Source organism: Parasteatoda tepidariorum, chromosome 4, assembly GCF_982258835.1.
Source record: "Parasteatoda tepidariorum strain Cologne lab strain chromosome 4, Ptep-v5.0, whole genome shotgun sequence".
Lineage (NCBI taxonomy): Eukaryota > Metazoa > Arthropoda > Arachnida > Araneae > Theridiidae > Parasteatoda > Parasteatoda tepidariorum.
In genome coordinates this window covers 28,823,666-28,849,047 of record NC_141758.1, presented here as the reverse complement: position 1 = coordinate 28,849,047, position 25,382 = coordinate 28,823,666, and the positions used below count along the sequence as shown (strand labels likewise).

General features: G+C 30.8%; 3 protein-coding genes across 5 annotated transcripts in view; all 3 read right to left on the bottom strand.

Moving 5' to 3' along the window:
* The window catches only part of LOC107441742 (sialin), a 111,175-nt gene that overhangs the window by 31,615 nt on the left and 54,178 nt on the right, over positions 1-25,382 (bottom strand). The gene's annotated exons all lie outside the window — the stretch shown is intronic.
* The window catches only part of LOC139424789 (sialin), a 102,160-nt gene that overhangs the window by 60,096 nt on the left and 16,682 nt on the right, over positions 1-25,382 (bottom strand). The gene's annotated exons all lie outside the window — the stretch shown is intronic.
* Positions 8,371-25,382, bottom strand: part of LOC107441740 (sialin) — a 33,704-nt gene continuing 16,692 nt past the window's right edge. Inside the window, exons 7-11 of the mRNA XM_087160858.1 lie at positions 21,579-21,728; positions 17,460-17,592; positions 14,376-14,531; positions 13,419-13,504; positions 8,371-8,622 (exon numbers count right to left, since the gene is read on the bottom strand). Of these exons, the coding sequence (XP_087016984.1) occupies positions 8,461-8,622; positions 13,419-13,504; positions 14,376-14,531; positions 17,460-17,592; positions 21,579-21,728 (687 nt within the window). The 3' untranslated portion in view covers positions 8,371-8,460. The remainder of the gene's footprint in view (positions 8,623-13,418; positions 13,505-14,375; positions 14,532-17,459; positions 17,593-21,578; positions 21,729-25,382) is intronic.

Sequence of the window (25,382 nt, the reverse complement as noted above, 5' to 3'; positions counted from 1 at the left end):
CATCTGAAAGACGGGGAAGTCATTCTCTCACACTTACGCGAGTCAAAAAGTTAAACATAGAAATACTGGAAATAGGGCTGTTTTCCTGAGTTTTCGATACTTTTCAAGGTCATTTCGAAATTTTCAAGGATTTAATATCATTTTCAAGTACTTCTAGGGGCCCTTGAAAATCAAAATGAAATTCAAGTACTTTTCAAGGCTTTTTCAAGGCCGCGGGAACCCTGTTGCAATGCGACGGTGAATTACGAATGGAGAGTGAGACCTTTCCACCACGAGCTGTTTTATGATACGGCATGACTTGAAAAAACAAAATGGCCAGTTGTCAGTATTGTCTCTCCCGACTCAGGAACCTGACGAGATCAAAATCTGTATCACTCACCTCGTAACGTTCAGGATAATCAGCATCAATTCAGCATAACCGGCATCGCAAGGGAGAAGAGAACGTCAGTAGAGCATGATCAGCATCAGTTATCGGCAGCGCTTTCGCATGGCATCATTTCGAAAAATTCTTCCTTAAAGTGACACATGACATCGCGTGAATTATTGATGTCCGGAAATGACCTTATAAAAAGATCAGATGAAGCGATGGCCTTTATCTTGGAAAAGAAGCAGTTTTATATATATGCCAGAATTATAAAAGAAATCTTGATAGTTACAGATATTTCATTTTTTTCGAAAAAAATGCTGGAATGAAATGTTTTACGTACCAGGTTTTTCTCTTTTCCGTCTTGCTATATAAGGGCTTTCACCCATGTGTCATACCTGCCAACTTTTAATCCGTTCCATTATCATTTTTCCCAGTGGTATTGAAATGGAATTAAAACTTCAATTTTTAGCAAACAAATACGTTGTATTTCAGAAATCTTAAGTTGACAAACATAATAGTAACGCATATTAATATATGTTCTTTATTTTTGCAAAAATAGTGGTGATCAAAATCATTAAAAAATTAAGTTTATAAAAGAAAAAAAATAGTATACATATACTACCAATTTAAATATAAAAATAAAATCTTTAGGAAAATCCGGAAGAATTGGTAGGTATGATGTGTTTGTGTTTAGGTTAATGTAATTTCGTTCTCCCACGACATTTACGCGTAATCCATCGCCAAATTTATAATCTATGGTATGGTTTAGCATTTCGCATCGAGGGGATCTCTACTGAGACATAACTTCAGTTATCACAGCACCTTCTAGAGATGGGCAAAACTGCTACTTTTCAGTCACTGTTACTTCTGCTACTGGGACCCAAAAGTAACAGTGACAAATAGCAGTGACTGTTATTATTTCGATATAGATTTAATCGATATTTTATATCGATTAATCGTTTTTATTTATAAAAACTTGGTATGAATTAATCGATTAAGTGCTTTAGTTAATAATCGATATGATTAGTTTTTAGTTAATTTAATCGATATAATATTTTTATTGTAATATTAATCGCTGTAATTAGTTTTTAGCAAAATTAATCTATATCATCAATTTTTAATGTAGTCAATTAAAAAAATTAATCTTTATACTGAGTCATTCTTATGGAAAGAGATAATCATTAATAATGTATATCGCAGTACGCAATTTAGTAGTATGGTTTTTAATAACTAATATGGGACCTTATTTAATTCTTGTAAAATGTTAAAATAACAAAATCAAAGCTTTTATCTCAGATAAGATATTAAATTAAAACTCATAATTCTTCTCGTTACTAATATTTTCATAATGATATTACAGTGAAAATCTGATCTCAAAATTTTTGTAGTTGAGTTATTGGCATTTAAAAACGATGAATGATGAGATTAATTCAATATTTTATATTATAGAATGCTGATTTCTTCATTAAATGTACAGTAAAATGAAAACTTAATCGCAAGTAAATTTTTAGTAATGTTGTCAAACAAAAAATATCACCGTATTAATGAAATTCTTCATAGCTTTTCAAACTTTTATGAAGATTTTTTCTCCTTTATAAAAGAAAAGAATGCGTAGTATGAAAACAAAAATTTATTTAATTTTTTTGTTATGATTATTGTTATGAATTTAGATATTTTCATAATTTTGCGTTTATTTTATCCTTCGCAGGTAGCATTAATTTCGTACACCAGGATCTGTTATAAGAGCCAACAGATGGCGCCACTAAGCATTTTTTTTTAAATTTTGCTGTTTGGAAAGGAGAAATAAACACTATGCTTTAATTTTTCTAATAGATATAAAAAATTCAACTACTTTATGCAATTGTTATTCATATTTATTTCAGTAAATTACAATTTATCAATATGTTTCTAGGCATGCATAGATGTGTGATTAAGAATCTATGAGTAATAATTGAACTCTACTAGAGTATTATAGACGAATACCCTAGAAAAAAGGATAAGAAAATCAAATAAAATAGTTCAAAAGTGAATTATCACCAAAGCGTTAAAAACTCCAAAACTTAACTGAATTTATATTTTGGCTTTTTTCGTTGCCATGGCTCTAATCGCTATAAATATCGATCTTAGACTTTCTCTCTACAAAATGGGCGAGAACGGAATTTCTTTTTTTAAATCTTATTATTTAAAAAAATTAATTAAAATTTCAATAACTTTTTGACGAATATTATAGAAATAAATAAATTTAATTTAATTTACTTAAATTTACTTAGTTGTTTTCAAAGAGGTTGATTAATTTTTTAATTTGACATTTATTGATAGCAGTCTTTATTCTCTTCACGATTTGTACAGTTCTTAAATTAAACAAAAATTAAGATAAAAAGTAAATGTCATCAGTCTTTCTCACCCAGTTGTGGTAGAATTACAATAATTTAAATGGGAAAAAAAATTATGATCAAAATTTCACAGAAATTAACTAACTACGCACAATAATTGGCAGAATTTTGGAAATGATATCTATTTTTTCTTTTATAATATTCAAACAAACTTTTCATCCATTAAAGTAGACATTTTAAAAGATTTCTTAAACCTGACATTTTACCATTTATTTTTTAAAAAATCATAAAATAATTTATTAAAAAAATATTTAAATTAAAATTTTATGTATGCAACTGATATCGACTTGTATTTAGTTGCTTGAATAAATTCAATAGAAAATATTAACCGCAAAATTTTGATAGGTATAAATCTATAAATAAAAATGTAAAAATTGACACTTGCTTTCCCGAGGCATCGAACCACAGACCTTTCATTCACTAGCGCGGCATTGTACCCACTATACACTGTACGTCCGAGTATTAGATTGCTTATAAAAAATTAAATTATTATTACGTACTTTTAAATATTTATAGATATTTCTTGAAATTTTTACTTATTGTTGATTGTTACATTGTTGATATTTAGTAACTTGTACTAATTTTTCGATTTAAGGGGGAAAAAAGAAGATAACATTTTTCCTTTTTTTTTTCACGACTGAAGATATAAATAAAAATGTTTGCTATGTCTGGAAACTTGATGTAAAAAATTCTAATCTTTAAACAATATCTGTTTCTTCTTCTACTTTTTTATATGCTGCATAATTGATATTGATGACCGAAAATTCAGTTCCCTTTAAAGAAGAAAAATCAATAAAAATAATAATTTGTTTTAGATTTCAAGTATGAATATAAACTAAGCTACGGTTGAATATATACAAAAATATTATATATTCGAATTATATCTTGTTCAAATATATAATATTGTATTAAGATTACTATTAAGATTTTTCTATTATCGAACAATTTATCTAATACTAAATTATAAAAATTATCAAAATAAAAATAGAAATCATGGCTTTTTTTAATTTCTTTTTTTCTTCAAACTAAAATAGAGACTGAACTCCGCTATGATATTTGATCAAAAATAACAGCAAAATTTTTCAGAGTGGAGCAGCTTGAATTTAGAAGCGACGAAAATGCTTCCATTCGCAGGGTACGAGCTGGAGCATCGGCCGGCAATATTCACTGGTATTTCAGTATGTTTTTTGGAGCAGTGAATATACCTGTGGCATTTGGAACAGCTAGAGTAGCAGTGATAATTGTCACAGTGACAGTAGCAGTGAAATTTGTCACTGTGACAGTAGCAGTGAAATCTGTCACAGTAACAGTAGCAGTGATTTTTGTCACAGTCACAGTAGCAGTGATTTTTGTCACAGTGACAGTAACAGTGACTTGTCACAGTGACTGCTCCAGTCACTGTGACAACTTTTTGGTTGGAACAGGCTGTCACAGTGACTGCTCCAGTCACTGTGACAAGTCACTGTTACGTTACTTTCGACTCATCTCTAGCACCTTCCTTCCCTTCCTCCACATTTTCTTCTCGATGAAAGAGGAGATATCCTGTATAGGATAAGTTCTCCGGAAAATCTGAATAGTTAGCTAGTTAGTACTTATAAAATAAAATTCGGTTTCTTGCGCACCTCTGATTTACTTTTTAAATAGACTGCGTGGACAACTTATAAAAAACCGCGTGGAGGCTTTCTGATGAACGAGGTGATGGCTAAGCAGAGTGGTAAATTAAAATATGAAATATATTCTCCGATTAACTTAAATTTACTACCACTACTAAAATTTTTTAAGGACCGCCGGAACTCTACCACTGAACATATTTTACGTCAACACTTCTGTCGTTGCCGGAAGCAGAATTCATATCAACCAGAGTTACTTCTTTGGGAGGCGAACGCTCTATCTCCTAAGTGCTTTCATTGGAAGATCAAGCATTGAGACAGTTTTTTTGAAGGACTTTTTAATGGACTTACCCGCATTTGAGTAACATGGGGAGGAAAACCTCCTATGACCAACCCGACATCAAGGAGATTCTGACCCATGATCCGTCTGCCACTGAGGATAGTTTACGTTGGCACTGTGGTGCGGAATACGCCTTGACCAGTCAACGCTGAGATTTGTACTTCTACCCGACTCACATATTTGGGATATGAGCACTCTATTCCCTGAACCATCGCTGCTCGGACAAGGTGATTGTTGATGTAGGCTTAAGCTCTATAAGAGCCATTGATTCATTATTTAAGAGTCACTTTGCTTTTAATGTCATCTACAATAAAGAAAGCTCAACTTCCCATTTTGTCCTCTAAGGGGTTAAAAAAAGCGCTTTAAGCATACAACTGATGTTAAAAATATCTACGTCATAAAAAAAAAAAAAAAAAAAAAAAGAGTGTTTAGAGCACGATCAATCAAATTTAAAGTGCGAGGAAGGATAGAAAGTAGGCGTTACTTTTCACAGAATAACTATTTCAGTGAAACTTCATAGCATACCTTTTTTTATTAAAAATTAAAAGTTGTTGACTAATTTTGTAATTTGTCACTAGTCTATTCAAGAAAAGCAACTAAGAAAATTTTTGTGAATAAGGTATATCATACAACATTTCTCTTGATCGATAAATTAGCTTTCAAAGTCGTTTTTATACATTTGCTGTAGTGAAAAACGGAAATGCTAACAAAAATAATATTAAACAGAAACTGTGCATTGTATTTTTAGAATCTAATGAAAAGTAAGAATTACGAAACTTTCCTGCATCACAAAACGAGCAGAAGCTTTTTTTTTTTATTTTTTTAACAACTTATACACGTAGATGTATTTTAATTAAAGAAAAAATAACTCAAGCTCTGTTTTGTTTACTGATTACCACAGCTGCTAACTTTTACGATTTTTAGCTAAAGATTTTCTTATACTGGCAGTTGAAAATAAAAAGAGTAAATGCAATAAAGGTTGCTTAGATGGCAATAAATATGGCAAGTGATAAAAATTATGTCTTAGCAAGGCATTCCTCACATTAAGGGAAACTTTCTTCTGGTGGTAGCAAGGATAAAGCTTTAATGTATGATTCCTACTTAAATAAATTTGATTTAAAGTTATTTTTCACACCATGTAAAGGATTTGAAAGTGCACATGAAATGCCAATTTGTTCCAACCCTCTCGTTGTGAGGCTTTTTTGTACGCAAACAAAATTATCCGAATTTCTGTTAAACTTTAGTGTATAATTAAAGCTTTAGTGTAGGATTCCTAGTTGAACAAATTTGATTTAAAGTTATTTTTCACATCATGTAAAGGATTTGAAAGTGCACATGAAATGCCAATTCGTTCCAACCCTCTCGTTGTGAGGCTTTTTTGTACGCAAACAAAATTATCCGAATTTCTGCTAAACTTTAGTGTATAATTAAAGCTTTAGCGTAGGATTCCTAGTTGAACAAATTTGATTTAAAGTTATTTTTCACACCATGTAAAGGATTTGAAAGTACACATGAAATGCCAATTTGTTCCAACCCTCTCGTTGTGAGGCTTTTTTGTACGCAAACAAAATTATCCGAATTTCTGTTAAATTTTAGAGTATAATTAAAGCTTTAGTGTAGGATTCCCAGTTGAACAAATTTGATTTAAAGTTATTTTTCACATCATGTAAAGGATTTGAAAGTGCACATGAAATGCCAATTCGTTCCAACCCTCTCGTTGTGAGGCTTTTTTGTACGCAAACAAAATTATCCGAATTTCTGCTAAACTTTAGTGTATAATTAAAGCTTTAGCGTAGGATTCCTAGTTGAACAAATTTGATTTAAAGTTATTTTTCACACCATGTAAAGGATTTGAAAGTGCACATGAAATGCCAATTTGTTCCAACCCTCTCGTTGTGAGGCTTTTTTGTACGCAAACAAAATTATCCGAATTTCTGTTAAATTTTAGAGTATAATTAAAGCTTTAGTGTAGGATTCCTAGTTGAACAAATTTGATTTAAAGTTATTTTTCACACCATGTAAAGGATTTGAAAGTGCACATGAAATGCCAATTTGTTCCAACCCTCTCGTTGCGAGGCTCTTTTGTACGCAAACAAAATTATCCGAATTTCTGTTAAACTTTAGTGTATAATTAAAGCTTTAGTGTAGGATTCCTAGTTGAACAAATTTGATTTAAAGTTATTTTTCACACCATGTAAAGGATTTGAAAGTGCACATGAAATGCCAATTTGTTCCAACCCTCTCGTTGTGAGGCTTTTTTGTACGCAAACAAAATTATCCGAATTTCTGTTAAACTTTAGTGTCTAATTAAAGCTTTAGCGTAGGATTCCTAGTTGAACAAATTTGATTTAAAGTTATTTTTCACACCATGTAAAGGATTTGAAAGTGCACATGAAATGCCAATTTGTTCCAACCCTCTCGTTGTGAGGCTTTTTTGTACGCAAACAAAATTATCCGAATTTCTGTTAAATTTTAGAGTATAATTAAAGCTTTAGTGTAGGATTCCCAGTTGAACAAATTTGATTTAAAGTTATTTTTCACATCATGTAAAGGATTTGAAAGTGCACATGAAATGCCAATTCGTTCCAACCCTCTCGTTGTGAGGCTTTTTTGTACGCAAACAAAATTATCCGAATTTCTGCTAAACTTTAGTGTATAATTAAAGCTTTAGCGTAGGATTCCTAGTTGAACAAATTTGATTTAAAGTTATTTTTCACACCATGTAAAGGATTTGAAAGTGCACATGAAATGCCAATTTGTTCCAACCCTCTCGTTGTGAGGCTTTTTTGTACGCAAACAAAATTATCCGAATTTCTGTTAAATTTTAGTGTATAATTAAAGCTTTAGTGTAGGATTCTTAGTTGAAAAAATTTGCTTTAAAGTTATTTTTCACACCATGTAAAGGATTTGAAAGTGCACATGAAATGCCAATTTGTTCCAACCCTGTCGTTGTGAGGCTTTTTTGTACGCAAACAAAATTATCCGAATTTGCCTACCACACTCTAAAATATTTTGCAATAAACGTAATAGTTAGCAGTCCTGCTTTTACAGACCTGAGGCATAAATTTCAAAGGTCTTAAATATTTTTCAAAAGTTTCTATGTGATAATGGTTAAAAAACATCAGCGAGGCTAACTTCTCCAGTTGCAGCTAAAGTGCTTTTATAAAGTGGAAAAGTATCAAAAATTTCATATTGGCCAGAATTTTCAGTGGCTAAACTGCTTGACACTTTGACAGTAGAATAAAATTTGCTGTGGACGTAAGGTAACCAAAACTAAATTTAACTTAATTTTTTTCAAAGCTGAGCAATTTTGCATCTTTTTTAATGTCAGAGTAATGTATTGTTAAAGCGTAACTATCCGCTGGAAAATGACGTTCGTAAAATTAGCATTTACGTTATTAATTTAAACATGTTCGTAAATCTAGACAAAGCTTTTATTGTAAAAGTAGGCATTACGTTTCATTGCATGACTAATATATTGGGCTCCATTCAACTATTTTAACTAAAATTTAAATTGTTTTTTTCGTACTATATAAAGGTAGCTCAAAACCACTGCATTAAGTAAGACTAAATCTAAATGAACAAACGATTATTCAAAATTAATATTTAATTAAATTTATGTTGAAATTCCTAGAAATGCCTGTGCTAATAAGAATAAAATTTCTTTTATTAATTTATAAAAATAAATAATGTTCTTTTATTTCACATTTGTACACTAATTTTTTCTTCATTGCTTTCATTCGAAGAATTCTAGGCAGAAGGTTCTTGAGCAAAATCTAATATAGATTTCTGTTCTTCTTCGGCAATCCAATCTTGTTTCTCAGCTGAGGAAAAAATAACGTAAAACAAAAAACTGACGATTAAAACAGCGATTACGATTCCAAATACAATTTTCCACTGGTGCAATGTTTGCTGTAACATGAAAATAATATATTTATATATATGTATAAGCTGCAAGAACATAGACCTCATACAATAAGTTTTGAAATATAGAGAAAACAAGAAAAAAGTTATAAGATAAGATATGCAAACGTTGAGTATAGTTATCTTAACATAAAACAAAGTTGTCACCAATATCCAAATTCAGCAGATAATTATATATCGTATCTTTAAATACTTAAATAAATAGGTTGATTCATAACCCATCAATAAATTTCAAACTACTTTATTCCGACATGCACCAACACACAAGCAAGGACACCATCACCATGCTTAACTGCTCTTACTAAATTTTTTTGGATTAAATTCCTCAATTCTTTCCTCTCCATACTATAAATCGAAACCAAAAGAGTTCAATTTGCTTTAATCCGTCTATAGAACATCATAGATAAGTTTATTATTGTTATTTTTGTTATTTTATAACCATCTTTGAGCAGCCGATTCAATTTTGGGTTTTCGACTACTCATGTTCATCTTCGCTGCCTTGTAATTTTGAACCCAATCCAGATGGCAAGGGAACTCCTGAATCAAGTATTGGGAGTAACCGGACGAACTTTTTGACGGAACTAAACCGGATTTGCGCTACAAGGAGAGCGAAACAAAGAAAGCCTCCTACGGATAGTCTCACGGCAAGTGGATTCTAACCTATGATCACTCTACCACTGAGGATATTTCACGTCAACACTGTGGTCACTGGCAGTGTGTGAAATTCGTATCGACCAACAATTGCTGGGATTCGAACCCGATTCTCCCAATTGTAAGGATAATCCAATCTATTCCATTTTATTAAATTTTTCAAAGTTTTTCTGTACTGATAAAGTTCATTTACAGTTTCTTTTTTTTAATTTATCTTTGTGCCAATAGGTGGCAGCATGAGTCTTAAAATTTATACTTATGACAGTGAAAATAAACCTTTTTTCTGAACTTTTAATATTTTTATATAAATGTAATTCGCGATCGCAACGCTCGAGTTCGCCGTCTAGCGGGAGCCTGTAAATATCAGACATTAATTTATCACGTTTTCATTTAGTTCCATCAAAGTCATTGACAGAATCAGACGCCATTTTTTTGCAGCAAATAAGAAACAAAATTTCCCTAAGGAAAAGGCCGAAGAACTTGAAAAAAATCTCCAGAATATTAGTAAATCTTTCAGGAGCAGAACACGCCAAACATTTGAAGAAAAATTCCTCAATTTTTAATTTCTATTATCAACAAACTTGCAACTGATGACTTCCGATTTCAGATACTGTTACAGATGTGTGTATTAAGGTAAAATGCATTTCTTCTGTCTTCAATTCATTACGAATTAAAGTGAAGTCAACATTGCTTTCGTCATTCCAGTGAATAAATATGAATTCAGAACATACAGAATTGTAATAGTTATAGCATATTCTTCTTCGTTATGGAATAGTATATATTTCTGTATCCATATAATTCGGAAAACAACAATAAAAAATTATCCAAGTTACTTGAAATAGTGCCATTTGTGCTGATTCTTAATTAATTTTAATCATTTTCTTGGTAAGTTTTCTTTAGTTTTGAAAGAATAAGTTCAACTAGAATTCAGCTATTCTGTTTTTAGCTACATATTCAAATTCATATCAATTATAAAATTTTGCTGTGTAGTATGTTATCTAAAAGTAATGAAGGGATAAACTATGTATCTATTATTTGAGAATAAAGTTTTCAAACAAGGAACTTATCATTTTGGAATTCTCCGGGAATTATAAATCAGGTAAGTGCAATGATTTTTACAATAAAAAATTTGCTTGTAAATATTTTTTTTCCATTTGATGATGGTTCTCTACAGAATGGTTTTTTACGTCTGATTAAGAACTATAAGAATAATAAAAAAAGAAACAATATGAAAGTTTTTATTTCAATGTAAAGAATTCTTAAAATCGTTTTTTTATCCTAAGAATTCTTTATTTTCCGTTTTTTAGTTTATAATTTTTTGATAAAAATTGTTCTCAAAATACTTTTTTTGAAAAATTAAACGGTATAACATTATGTGTTTATGTATACTTCTTGTATATTCCAATGCTTGAAGTAATATGATTCAGAAAAGTATGGAATAAAAATTCGGTACTTACGTATTAACGCCACCGCCACTACAGATTTGGCGGTTTTTAAGTGCCGCCAATCTACACTTGAAATTTTTGCGACAATTCATAAAATAAAACACTTTATTTAAAATCAAAATAGTCAATCGGATTTCGGTGGAAAATGAGCCGATATAGAGTTTAGCATAGATTCAAAACAATCATGTCGCCATATGAACTCTGATAAATAAGATTCCAAATGAAATAACATTTCCAAAACGTACGTTTTCGTTTTTTCGGTAAAATATTTCCCTCCTGAAAAAATAAAATTGCATCTTGTTTTGTTTTTGGCAAATCCCAAAGACGAATTTTCGTAGCACTAAAAATGGCGACAAAAAAGAATTGTTTTTTTGTTTTTGTTTCGTCAGCATTCTTTATTTTACGTTTCTTAGTTTCTGAATAACGATTTTCATTGAAACTTGAAATTTTTTGATAAAAATTGTTGCAAAAAACTTTGTTTACAAAATTAAATTTCATAAAATTATGAGGCTTATGTATACTTTTTGTTCATTTTAATTTTTGAAGTAATATGATTCTTAAAACTATAGAATGTAAAGTTTAAATGGGCCTTTCATGTTATATCATTAAATTTAGTAATACAGTACAGAACCCATTATCCGAAAATCAGAAAACCGGAAAACCAAAAAACCGGAACGAAATTCGATAAATTTTCCCGCAATTTTTAAAAAAAAATTTTTTTTTCCTCATAAGATTTTAGGATTTTTCTTTCTTTTTTGAAAGATGTTTACCTTACCATCATTTCAGAAATAATTATTAGTGTATTACCTCATCGTTTTTTTCTCATTTTTAAGATTATTTCCAAAAAAAATTTTTTTTAGTTGGGTTTAACACTAAAAAAAAAACGGCTTTTTGTAGCGATTCAGAAAACCGGAAAAATCAGTTATCCGGAATAGCGATACTCCCGATCGTTCCGGATAATCGGTTCTCTACTGTACTATTTCTCGGGCATTAGGTTTTAACTCTTATAAGAATATACATATTTTTTTCTGTTAATGTACAAATATTTTTCCGATGTGTTTTGGATATTCCTTCTCTAATAAAAAGAGATACCATTTTGTTTTCGGTTGTACAAGAAAGAATATCAAGCATTTTTCTTTTTTAAATTTAATAAGACACATTAAAGAAGGAACGTTGCAATGCTACACGCTACATTAACTACGTCTCCAGAGTAACTGAATGACGGTTCATATAGAAATCGCAGGTATGCGTCTCATGCAACAACGCCCCTTATAGTTCGTTGCGATCGCGAATAATTAAGTTTTATTGTTAAATGTTATAATTTTAACTAAGAATAGATATAATATAAACCTTTAATTTTATATATTTCATTTTTGGTCGTAAATTTAATTTGTACTATTTGTAATACTGTATGGTGGCAACATACTGGGTTAGATGATAAAAATTGATGTTTTTAAATTATTCTGTTGATGTTCACGAGCTGAGGAGGTGGTTGTAAAGCTCCTGGTAGAATGCTGATTATCCCAATGAGTTGATAAACTCTTTTTTAGAGTGGGGAAATCCGTTGCCTTACTGTAAGGCATATTTGCTTGTTATGTGAGTGAATAAAATAACCAGAACGTGTGCACCATGAGTTAGGTGTGGTGAGAAAAAACACACGTGGCCTGGCATTATAGTGGTAGTTTTTCATCTACCAAACCTAATGGCTAAAAGTTAATGATGTGATATGATAAGTGTATAATCTCCAAGCAGTAATGTTAGTATGGTATGGTAACTTATATAAGGGGCAAGATGTTAGCCCGTGGTAATCACTGAGGTGCATTTTTCCTGTTTGATAATAACGTTTACGCAATTATAATGCTAATACTTCTATCACTTTTGGATTTCTCGAAAATTTTTATTTTCAACGTGGTAGTAAAATGTTTATATTCACCTACTTGATTCTTATTTTTAAAAAAAGCATTTAAAATTATTGTCATATTTAAATAGTTATATCTAAATGATTATATTTAAATAATTCTATCATACATACCGAATTATAAGTTATCATGGTAAGATTACATTATTTAATTACAGAAAATAATGTTAATGTAGCTGGTTAAATAAAAAGATTGAAAATAGTTAAGATCAGTTCAAAGTATCATTCAACGGAATTTTTTTTTTCTCATTGTAATATTTTACTTAAGAGTCCTAAAGAATTCGCACTTCATATTTGGAATAAAAAAAAGTGGTGGCAAGATTTCTGTACTTTCAATCATTTTTCGATATAACTGAATATGAGTCAAAAATTACTAGATACTCAATATTATTTAAAATTTACTAGATACTGAATGTGATTCAAAATTTAACTAGGTACCTGAAAATTACGTCACCACAGATAAGTCGGGATATTTTTTGATGCAGAAAACCAATCAGGTTCGACACACACCCGTGACATCGCTTACAGGCATCCAATTAAATTTGATGTAAATCACGTGGTTAGGCTTAATCATTTCTTCTCGAGTTGTAAGTACCCAATTGCATATAATGTGAGTTTAACATTCGTATACTTTTTAAAATCGAAATGACAACTAAAACATGAAAATATCAAATGTTTTTAATCAGCATCTTGCCATCACTTTATTATTTCAAAAAATTTGCTAGTGAGGCTTTTTATTCTTTTACTACCATTCATTCAGCTATACACACCTGGTGTTCAGTCAAAGCTCCCACAACAAAAGGTGCCAAAAATCCAGGTATGTTTGAAAGAGTATTTGTAACTCCCATCAAAGTTCCTAAATGAGATCATCAATAAAAGGTAAATAACACGTATAAATATTGGTTTCTCAATGTGTATATGTTACTGAGAATGAGAGAAATCAAGAGAATGTCGATTTTCTGAGATGAACAATCATATAGTCGCTTTGGTGAATGTCTGAAAAATTTGTTTATCCGATTTGATATTAGTTTATTCGTTGATATTATTATATTTATTCGATATTTTAATATCTGCTGAGGATAGATTAGGAGAAACATCAGTGTTTGGAGTACCAGTTAAATGCATGCTGGGCAGTGGCACTGAACCTTAAAAAACATTTATGTAAGACGTAACGGGCATTGGCACTTAACTAGACCTAGTATAGATTTCGGACATTTAGCAAAGTGATTATGTGGTTGTCAACATTCACCGGTGGAAGTCAATAATCACCAATTTCGGCCATTCACAATAACACATACAGCTACATGGGTTGGTCAAAAATATAGATATATTTCTATGTAAACAATCTTTTTTTAGTACCAAATGTTTTCGAAAATTTTACATTTCGAAACTCTTGGCAAAATTTAAAAGATTTTAAATTCCAAAACTCATTTCGATGGATCAAAATTTTTCATGAGTAAAAAGGACCTTCTATCCAAGAGTTATAAGAGAGTCTTTCAAATTGTGCCCGTTTGCCCCTCAAAATTTCCCAAAATATATAACTTCCAAGTTTCCGTGGAAAAAAAATAAACAGAACCACCCTGAAAATAATAATTAAAAAAAACCTCATTAAAATTTTGTAAAGCAGTGAAATTTAATTTGCTGTTGAGTAACAATTGTTTTCTTATTATGGTGAATATTTAAAAAAAATCTAAAGAATATTTTAAACGAAATCTCTATAATTTTACCTGCATATTCTGGAGATAAATCTAAATGGGTCAAATTGTATCCACTGTAATAAAATCCACCAATCACAATAGCACACGTAAAGAAAACAACGTTCAGTGTAAAGTCACATCCCGCAAAGCAAACGCCAATAAAAGCTAATGCCTGCCCGAATCCACCTAAAAACATTTTATAAAAATTATTTTTCTCGATTAAAGTAATCAAGTGTGAATTATAGAGCCGTTTTCGTTGTTGTTGTTCATTTGCGTAGCACTAGTGCTGCACAATCGGCTATTGGCGACGGTCTGGGAAACATCCCTGGGGATGATCCGAAGACATGCCATCACAATTTTGATCCTCTGCAGAGGGGATGGCACCCCCGCTGCGGTAGACCGGCGACCTGCGCGCGAAGTCGAGCACATTACGGTAGAACAGTTTAACGATGACCAATACCTCACACCCTCGGTCCTTACGCATACTTATCCAAGTGGTCACCCACCCGCACACTGACTGCAGTCAGTGATGCTTGACTTCGGTGATCTGTTGGGAAATGTGTCTTAACACTATGCGGTCCGCATATATTTAGTGATAAGTTTACCATGTAACCGGTGTGTTGCGGTACGCATGGACTAAAGACTCTAGGTGGACTAAAGAGTATTTGCTGGAACTGCGTTCACATCATCAAGTAAAAAATGTTCGGCAATCACCACGAGTACGAGTAGGAGATTTGGTTCTACTGCAAGAGGATGTACGACCAAGACACGTGTGGAAAAAAGCTCTCGTGGTTGAATCATTGGTGAAAGCCCTTATATAGCAAGACGGAAAAGAGAAAAACCTGGTACGTAAAACATTTCATTCCAGCATTTTTTTCGAAAAAAATGAATTATATGTAACTATCAAGATTTCTCTTATAATTCTGGCATCTATATAAAACTGCTTCTTTTCCAAGATAAAGTAGATATTGTTGAAAAATTTAAAAAAAGAATAAGTAAACTCCTCCCCAAAACTAGCTATAGCTGAAATGATTTTACTACCAGCCTTTCCTCTTTTCCGTCTCGCTTTCACCCCTGGGTTGAATTAATTAACGGTCGGGACGGAAAAATTCGTACTTGTATTCTTCGTGTCGAAGGAAAACATATTACCCGTCCAATCCAGCTGGTCATACCTTTGGAGGTTGACCAGGGTGGGGAGGATGTTGCGGTACGCATAAGCAAACTGTAAAATAATTGAATTATTCTTATATGTTTATTTTTGTTTATGTAAATTAAATACGTTTTTGGAATATTGTACGCCATGTCATCTAAAATTAAATATATAGTTTTCATTGATATTTCTTATTCTTATTAGTTGATAATCTTTAACACGGTGTTTATTTTGTTAAAACCACCTCAGCGAAATTTAAGGCAGTGGTAGAGAAATTTAAGTTACTTTTAGTTTAGCATTTTTCATTAAAGGTAATTTTTTCAGCACTAAATATCAAAAATTATAAGTATGATATAACATGCAACGTTAAAGCATCAAACTACTGGTAAATATATTAAAAAGTAGGCGTAACTTTCTTTCTTTAACGAATTTTACTATATAATTTGCCACCACTTTATTAAATCTATTCCAGAAAGCGGAGCAGTTGGCATCCTTGTACTCCAGGGGTGGTGAACCTTTATACACCAACGTGGCATTTTTTCTAAAAAATTGTTTGATGAGGTCATAGACGTGCCGTCAAATAATTTTGACTTCGTGATTATTGGGAAAATAATAATACTAAATACTATCAACTCAAAACTCTTTATTTACATTGAAAAAAAAAAAAACATTTTGCAATGTCTCAGTTATACGCGTAATTCAACTTAAAGTAACATCAGTGTGACTTCTGTTGTTGCAGATTAGATGACAAATAACGTATATTAAGTTGTAAGATGTTAGTTTAAGCAGTACTGTTAATTTTTTTGCTATTTATTTATTGTTAGCTCGTTTTTTATGGTTATTAATTGCTTTTTTGATAATTTTTGATAATTGCTTTTTTGATAATTTTGATAATTGATAATGATTGATAATTTTTTATTAATAATTGTTTATTATTTTGTGTGCTTTTTGTGAATTTTAATTTAATTGTTATATATGCTTCATAGTGTAATACCATTTGTGTAATAACAAATGTGATCGGTGGCGTGCCCGAAATATTGTGTCGGGTGCCATAAATGGCACGCGTGTCATTGGTTCGCCATCCCTGTTGTACTCTATTGTTCCTTGACAAAATGTCACATGAATATCAGGTTGCAACGCGCGACATCTATGTGTTGTCACCGGCCACTAACGTTTGGCTTGGACATAGCATCAACGTGTAGTCACCGGCTGTTAGTGTATGGCTTGCGTATGGCACCAACGTGTTGTCACCGGCAGCTAACGTTTGGTTTTCTCGTGACAACACGTTGGTGTCACCATAAAGACATACTGTACAAACAATACATGTAGTATGGTACGTAAATTTTTGGGAAATCGGAAAAGCCATTGTGCTTTATACGTAAATTTTACGTAATATTGACGGAATGATATTACCATTGAGATGTCGGTAAATTTCAGCTCGAATTTATTTACGCAAATTTTCTGTCTTTAGGATAACCATTTTTTTTTGTATAATTTAAAGTTTCAAGTTACGTACATTTTGAAGTAATGTTGACGTAAATATTATATAAAAATAATGTTCTCGTTCTTATCTAGCTAGTAAAACACAGTTGGTAAAATATTCATGGAAAAAGACGAATTTATTTACGTATTATTTTAGGAGAATTATTTTGGTTTCTTCGATAACCATGTTTGGCTATAATTTAAAGTTTAAGCTTTACTTAAATTTTTTGAATGCTTAGCAAAATTTAAAGGCGAAATATACGTATTTTTGACTTAAATTTGATGGTTCTCTGATGTCTGGAAAGGCGAACTAAAAAAAATAATGACCTCGAGGTAAAAGCGAAACATTCAAGTTTATTGTACTCTTTGCCAGCGGAGTCACGAAAATTTTCATTTGCTTATATCTGTGAAGTATCTTTTCTTTTCGAAAACAACTCGTATTAATAAAGTTAACAATAAAAATAATCAGCATGAATACTTACACGCGGCTGTACAAAATTTGCGAACGAAGTTCGTAGAAACAATTTTTTTTCGCAAAAGAGTATCTGATGTAAATCCAACAAGGATTCCAACTGCTGGTTGAATTAGGTGAGGATATGATGAAAGAAATCCATTCTATTGACAAAGAAATAATCATACGAGTAATTGTACTCAAAATTAGTTTTTTATTGTAGCATAAAATATTATTTGTAAAATTTTTTTTAATTCACTTACATGCACTTTCACCTTCTATTCTACTCCTTTGTTTCATCAATAGTCTTACACAATTATGTATAATAGTGCATTACAGTTATGTAAAAGAAGATCAGGGTTTGAAATAATACTCGTACTTTAGTGTAGAATATTTTTTTTTAGTAAAGTTGGTAAAGTAAAGTTGAATAGATTATACAGTCTTATACATTGCTTAGTGTACCTCACTCTAATGCATAATTTCTTCAAAAGTTTAAATAGGTTTAAATTTTTCCCTCTTCAAACTTTTGATGGTTATTATACTTCATTTTCAGGTTTATCTTACCATGCAGTTTTATTTTACGTAAGTTTTAGTTCAGTTAAAAACTTAAAGCAACAAAATCAAATGGTTATTTAAACTGTTTTTAAAATGAAAGCTAAATTTTATAATTAATTCGTAAGACCAGTTAAAAATTTAGGTATAGTGAGATGCTTCTGTGTTGCGGAATACGTATCTATATCAGCATAAGATAAACTGTGTGAAAGAAATTAAATTTAGAATTATAAAACGCTTACAAGTTGAATTACAGTTTTCTCCGCTTAATGTGGAACATAATGATTTGGATAACATTAACCGATTAATAAAACAAAATAAACTTACTTATGTATTGTATATTTACTATAAATATAAAAAAATTATACCCAATTATAAAAAACATCGATTGTTGATAGTCTAAAATTTTTTTTCGAAGAAGCTTAAACAAAGAAGTTCGTAGTCATTAAATTATCGGAGCGTAATTGTACTTAAATTTCAACGCTTCATATTTCTTTTCCACGTTGAATGCCATGGGTGCCACTGGTGACCAGCGAAGCCAAGATTATTAGAAGCACATAATTCGAGTAAATTTTTTTAAATATTATTATCGTCTCTAAAATACTTTGAAGAAATGAATGCAATATAGAGCACACAAAAATAGTTTTATTTATATACAGAGATGCCAATTTGCTCCGGACAGCGAATAAATATTTTCAAGTGGTAGTTTATTAATTGTGATTCTTGATTTAATAAATTCAATTTAACAGATTTTTATCAGCCACTATTTCTACGCAATTCGTAGGTTTATCAAATTCACCACTTTCTTTGGATATTATTAGAGATGCCAACTGCTCCAAGCAAATCAAAATAATTTTGAAAACGGTAAGTAAATACAACTAAAATTTCAAAATATTTGACTAATTTTGTTTACTTTCTAAAACAGTGTTTCCCAAAGTGTGGTACGCGTACCTCTAGGGTTGCGGGAACAGTTTAGCGAGGGTACGCGTTCTTATATGAAATATCTTGCAATAAACGAAAAAATAAAAAAAGCTTGCCATGAAAATTTACGATTACGTATTTTTCTATTTGATATTTTTTGCAGAGTTAACAGTTAGTAATTAGTGGTGTCAACAGCTAGTTGTGATTTTTAACTTTTGTGCACTTTTCTTATAGTAAAAAATACATTCATTCTTCAATTAATGGTACACAGCGTTACGAAAAATTTAGGATGGGTACACAAAAGTCTTAATTTTGGGAAACACTGTTCTAAAAGGTTTAGCATGACATTAATACTTTTCTTTCTTTATTTAACTAAAACTGGGTGCCTGGGCCGCGCAGCGGCCCCTAACCCATTCATCATGAAGTATTTACAAGTTGAATTAAAAAACATTTTAAATTATGCAGCATTTAGGTAGCATGACATTAATACAGCAAAGTGGCGAATTAAAAAAGCCTTCAAATTATTTAGAAATAGTGGTGGATAAAGACGTAATAAATTAAATTTATTGAATCAAGAATCACAATTAATTTACTACCACTCGAAAATATGAATTCATTCTCCGGAGAAAGTTGGCATCTATGTAAAACCTTTCAAAAACTAACAAAATCTGTTTAACATTTGCAAATTTAGTTTGCAGTTTTTTACCATTTGGCCAGACGGGCAAGTCATGTAAAATTAGCGAGGTATTCAACGTGTTAAAGACTTTAATTGAATTCCTCATTCTTGGTCAACGTCATAACGAATTAAAATGTCAAACTTTTGTTTTAATGTTTAATCAGTTCACTTTTTAATATCCATATAGTGAAACTCAATTTAAGCAAGCGAGACATAAAATATCGACATGCTCGTTCTCGGTTCAAATAACATTCAGTTCTTCTGAAACTTGAAGAAACTGATCACGGAGCACCTGATGATGATTTTCGAAAAATATATAAAAAGAAACTGATAATATATTAAACAATTTAATAATGAAAGAAATTGATAATTTTAACATACAAATAAATCGAAGAAATTCGGATCAAATTATTTTGATATCAATAAGCAGGCTAGCCAACTTTCAACGCTGTTTGTAAAAACTTATACTAGTGGTAGCTATGTTTATGCTTTAATGCATATTTTTATTTTAATTATTTAAACTTTTCCACGCTTTACTTCGTAGAAATGATATAGAAGTTCATATGTAACACCACTTTTATCCACCTCTTTCGTGGTGAGGTTTTTGAAATGTTGGCAAAATTACCATGTTCTGAAAGCCTTGGTTCTTAAATTTCTACCACTCAATAAAGTATTTTGCGAAGAGCGTAGTTGTTGGCAGGCCAGAATAAGCAATCGATAACATTAACCGTGTATTAACGCTTTCCAAGGCTGTGTTGAGTATACTTACCACCGCGTTTTACCACTTTTAATTTAGGTTTCCATTTTTCAATAACTTCAGCTTTCTTGACGTGAGTTTGCATTAAATTGGTAACCATTTGTCACTTTTAAAAAACGTATAAAAGTTATAAAATACATAATTCCTTTTCAAGTTTGTAGCATTTAAGGAATTTATTTTATAAATAAAGAAAAATAAAAGTCAGTAAGTTCCTAATAGATCATGTTAAATATATTTACCACCAAAAAAATGGCATTTTTATAAATTAAATGAGTTTTTTTTTTATATATATCAATAACTATTCTTAACCTTCCGTTAGTCGCGCACTTGTTTCCGACATGGTTAATCGCGTTGCACCTATGAGGTGTTTCTGATTTTTTGAAAGCCAAATGAAATTAAGTCTAGTTTAAATAGTTAATTGTTACCAATTTAGACTCTTTAGAGAGATAAATATCAAAAAACTTATTTAGCGAAGTACCGAAGATAAATTTTTCTTGCTCCCGCGTCGGATCTTTTCCTTCATCACAAGATGTTCAACCAATTGACGCAAGAAGGTTCTGCGGTGTTTTACTCCGTAAACATTTTCTGTGTATATAACTTGACCATTTATTCCTGCTACGTTGAGTAGGACAGAAAATGAGATAAAATATATATATTTAATTCATAAAAATATTATATCCATAATACTTGCGTCAATGGTCGCGCTACACCAGAGGGGTGATTTGAGCGGTTCCAACTCTCCATCGACATGTTCTAAGGTCGGTTTTACACGGACATTTGAGTAATCCAAAGTTAGGAACATAACATTAGGCTCGACCCCCGGAAAAATCTATTGACTGCAAAAGAGGTGGAAGTGCAGTAGGGATGCACCTGTGAGGTGCGCGCGACAAACGGAAGGTTAAAGCAATTTCAATTCCAAAATTACTTTAATTTTCCTTTGCTAAAAATAAAGGGTCCGTTAAAGGGTTAAGGCAGAGATCACAGTAGAACTATATTTTTTTTAATTTGTTGAGATTCATAAAAAATTATTAAACTTTATCCATGAACGTTTGTTCCTAATTTAAGTTTATTCCAAATGCATGTCAAATTCAAATAGATTTTAAGTAAATTATGTTTGAGCGATTTTTATATTTAGTTTATCTACTGCACCACTACAAAGATATTATTCAAAATGAAAAATGACAACAAAAGGGGTAATAAAACATAATAGAAACGTTAAATGGGTAAATTTAAGATAAACGTACCTGCTTAATTGGAAAATGGAGTATTGTACTGAAATAGGTAGGTAAGTCATTGAGTACTGTGTAAAAGCACCAATCTCCTCCTACTTGAGCGATGACCAGCGCCCAAAACGGAAGTGACGTCGAAATTTTTCGCCATGGAATAGAGGGAAGCTAGAATAAAAAAATAAATTGTTAAGTATCCATACCCTCCAACTGCTACGGAATTTCCGTAGTTTCAGAAATCTTCTTTTCAGACGGTAGCAAAATTAATGTCTTAATATTTAAAAAAAATTAATTTTAGCGTAACTTGTCCACTATTACTTATAAAAGTGCAGGCCATATGGCTAGATTCTTAAGTTCTGATAAAAGCTTTAAGAGAGATCCATTTATTTGCTTTAAAAATTTCTGCTTTGGTTCGCTACCACTAGAAAGAATTATTTTCAAAATCTTCATAAGTTGGAGGGTATGAGTATCTGTTAAGCACATGGGTGAAAGCCCTTATATAGCAAGACGGAAAAGAGAAAAACCTGGTACGTAAAACATTTCATTCCAGCATTTTTTTCGAAAATAATGAAATATCTGTAACTATCAAGATTTCTTTTATAATTCTGGCATATATATAAAACTGCTTATTTTCCAAGATAATGTAGATATTGTTGAAAAATTTAAAAAAAGAATAAGTAAACTCCTCCCCAAAACTAGCTATAACTGAAATGGTTTTACTACCAGCCTTTCCTTTTTTCCGTCTAGCTTTCACCCCTGGTTAAACAAGAACTTTGGAAGATTTAAAAGTAAACATACATGTATAGCATACCTGCCAACTTTTAATCTCTTCCATTATCATTTTTCCCAGTGGTATTAAAATGAAATTAAAACTTCAATTTTAAGCAAACAAATATGTTGTATCAACCATGATAGTAACGCATATTAATATATGTGCTTAAGTTTTGTAAGAATAGTGGTGATCAAAATCATTTAAAAATTAAGTTTATAAAAGAAAAAAATAGTATATAACTACTACCACTTTAAATATGAAAATAAAATCTTCCGGAAAATCCGGAAGAGTTGGCAGGTAAGGATAGCCACATATCAGAAAAATTTAAAAACTGGTAGAAAAAGTGAGGGAAAACAAAATGTCTTTACTAATTACTATCAACCAAAGTTTATGAAATTCACAGATCGCTCAACAGCTTTTTCCCATGAATTTCTCCAGTATATGGCTACACTGATATGTATATTTAATTGATTTATTTTGAAATTAAAAAAAAGAAAAAATATCGTTTAAATATTGGTTTAGGTTATATTGTAGTTAAAATAACCAAAATATCAGTAAACATTAATTATTATTGATTATTATAAATTATGTTTCAAAGTTGCTATAAATGTAAATGGAAAATGACGTTTTTAATCATTTTTAATATTATAGTCAGTTAGAAAAAAAGTTTTCTAAAAACGAAAACAGTACAGCTTATTTTCCCCTTGTAGTTAATACTTGTAGGAATTATTTACATAAAAGATAAATTATTATTATTTTTTTTTAAATTTATCGAAGTATGGAATTGAAACAGCAATTTTATATTAATTTATTATAATAAAGACAGTATCTAGTTATTTGCAGTTTCAGGTAAGATTAAAAGGTAAATTTTTTTTCAATATTCAGAAGTAAAAATGCAAGCTTTTCACACAGACTTCTAATAACTGTTAAAAATTTGTGTGCCAAATTTGATAAATATCTGTTTATGTGTCGAGAGAGAGAGAGAGTTGCTGCTGTACTTTTGTTTTATACTAAACTGAGGTATTAATTAATTTATGAAATATGTATATACTATGCCTGCCAACTCTTCCGGATTTTATTTTCATATTTAAAGTGGTAGCAATACTCATGTTATTCCAATTAACTTTTTGAATTATAATGATAATTATAAATGAGTTTGACCACCACTACATATATATAATTACAATAAATATATAAAAGCACAATATTCTTTAACCAAGCGAATTTCAACGGGATCAAAATATAAATATGTTTTTGAGCCAAATTGTTTTTCGTACTACAACCACTCTGAAAATAAATTCTCGGAAAGAGTGAAAGTTGGCAGGTATGATATACAATATAATTTAAAAGTATTTAAGAAGTTCACACCGGGAAAAGTAAAAATACTGGTAGAAGAACTATTTCAATATTAGATAATATTCGGGAGGAGTTAATCAATTCTCAACAATCACAATTCACTGTAAGGATATTTATCATGAAGAAGCAATTCAATATAAAAATTGCATCCGTTAAAAACAATTGGTAGTTATGGATTTTTATTATTCCCGGAAAAAAACTAAAAAATGAAATTTATTGTTACCAGTTTTTACTCCGGTGCGCTGCCAAGATGAGACAATCTAGCGTGACTCACCGGTGGGTCACCGCGGCGTGAACGTGTTAAACAGTGATGCCTAAATATTTTACAGTGATTTAGAATTTAAGTTATTTATCGGTTAACATTTTCGATGTAAATAGTTTTCCACCACAACAGATCAAAAATATTATGTGACACATTTAACGCGTGGTTTGCCCGTCTGGCCATACAGTAAATAACTACAAACTATACGTACTTATAGACAGATTTTGCTAATTGTTTTAAAAAGTTTAGCATGATACATTACTGCCAACTCTTCCGGATTTTGCGGAAGATTTTATTTTCATATTTAAAGTGGTAGTAAATATATACTAATTTTTCTTTTATAAAATTAATTGTAAATGATTTTGATCACCACTATTCTTACAGAAGTTAAGCACATACAATAACATGCGTTACTATCATGGTTGTCATCTTAAGTTTTCTCAAATACAACGTGTTTGTTTGCTTAAAATTGAAGTTTTAATTCCATTTTAATACCACTGGGAAAAATGATAATGGAAGGGATTAAAAGTTGGCAGGTATGATGACATATCAGAACAAATGTGGTGAATTATATAAGCCTACGAATTGTTTAGAAATAGTGGTGGATAAAAATCCACTAAATTGAATTTATTAAACCAAGAATCACAACTTATAAACTACCACTTGAAAATAGCTATTCGCTGTCCGGAGCAAACTGGCATCTCTGTGTTAAAACTATTTGATTAAAACTATTTTCGTGTGTTCTATACTACATTAAATTCTTCAAACCATTCTAGTAAGGATAATGACATAAGAAAAAATTAAAAATTTACTCGAATTAGGTGTTTCTAATAATCTTGGCTTTTCCGGTCACCGGTGACACCCGAGGGACTACGAACAAACTCATTGCCGGTCAACGGTACCCCCATGTATTATTTCCATGGCATTCAAAATAATAAAATGTAAACGTTGCTAACAGATTTCTGAATATTTTACTGCTTATTTCTCTATCAATTTATTTAAATTTTTGCTGAAAGCAGAGCAGTTAGCATCTCTGTTCAGATGGAAAATATTTGAAACACATTTTGAACTTAGAACTCATTTTCCCTTCAGGAATATTTTATTTTCTCAAATTTATTTTACTTTAATTTGATTTAAAATAACTTTGATTACAGATCATTAACTTAAACATACACATTTAAGTTCTAATTCACGTCGTTTGGTGTTAATAAGAGAGGGCTAATTAATCAATTCTTTTCTACTTATAGTGTCCATTTAAATTTCTTTTTACTATCACTAAGCAAAAGCTTCTTAGAGCGTACAAGTTAGCAAGTATGTAATACGCTAATTGGCTAAAATTATTATATTCTTGAAGCTGAGGCAGAGACGTCAACTTTGCTCAAGACAGCATAAATATTTTAAAGTGGTAGTTTATCAAATGTGATTCTTGGCT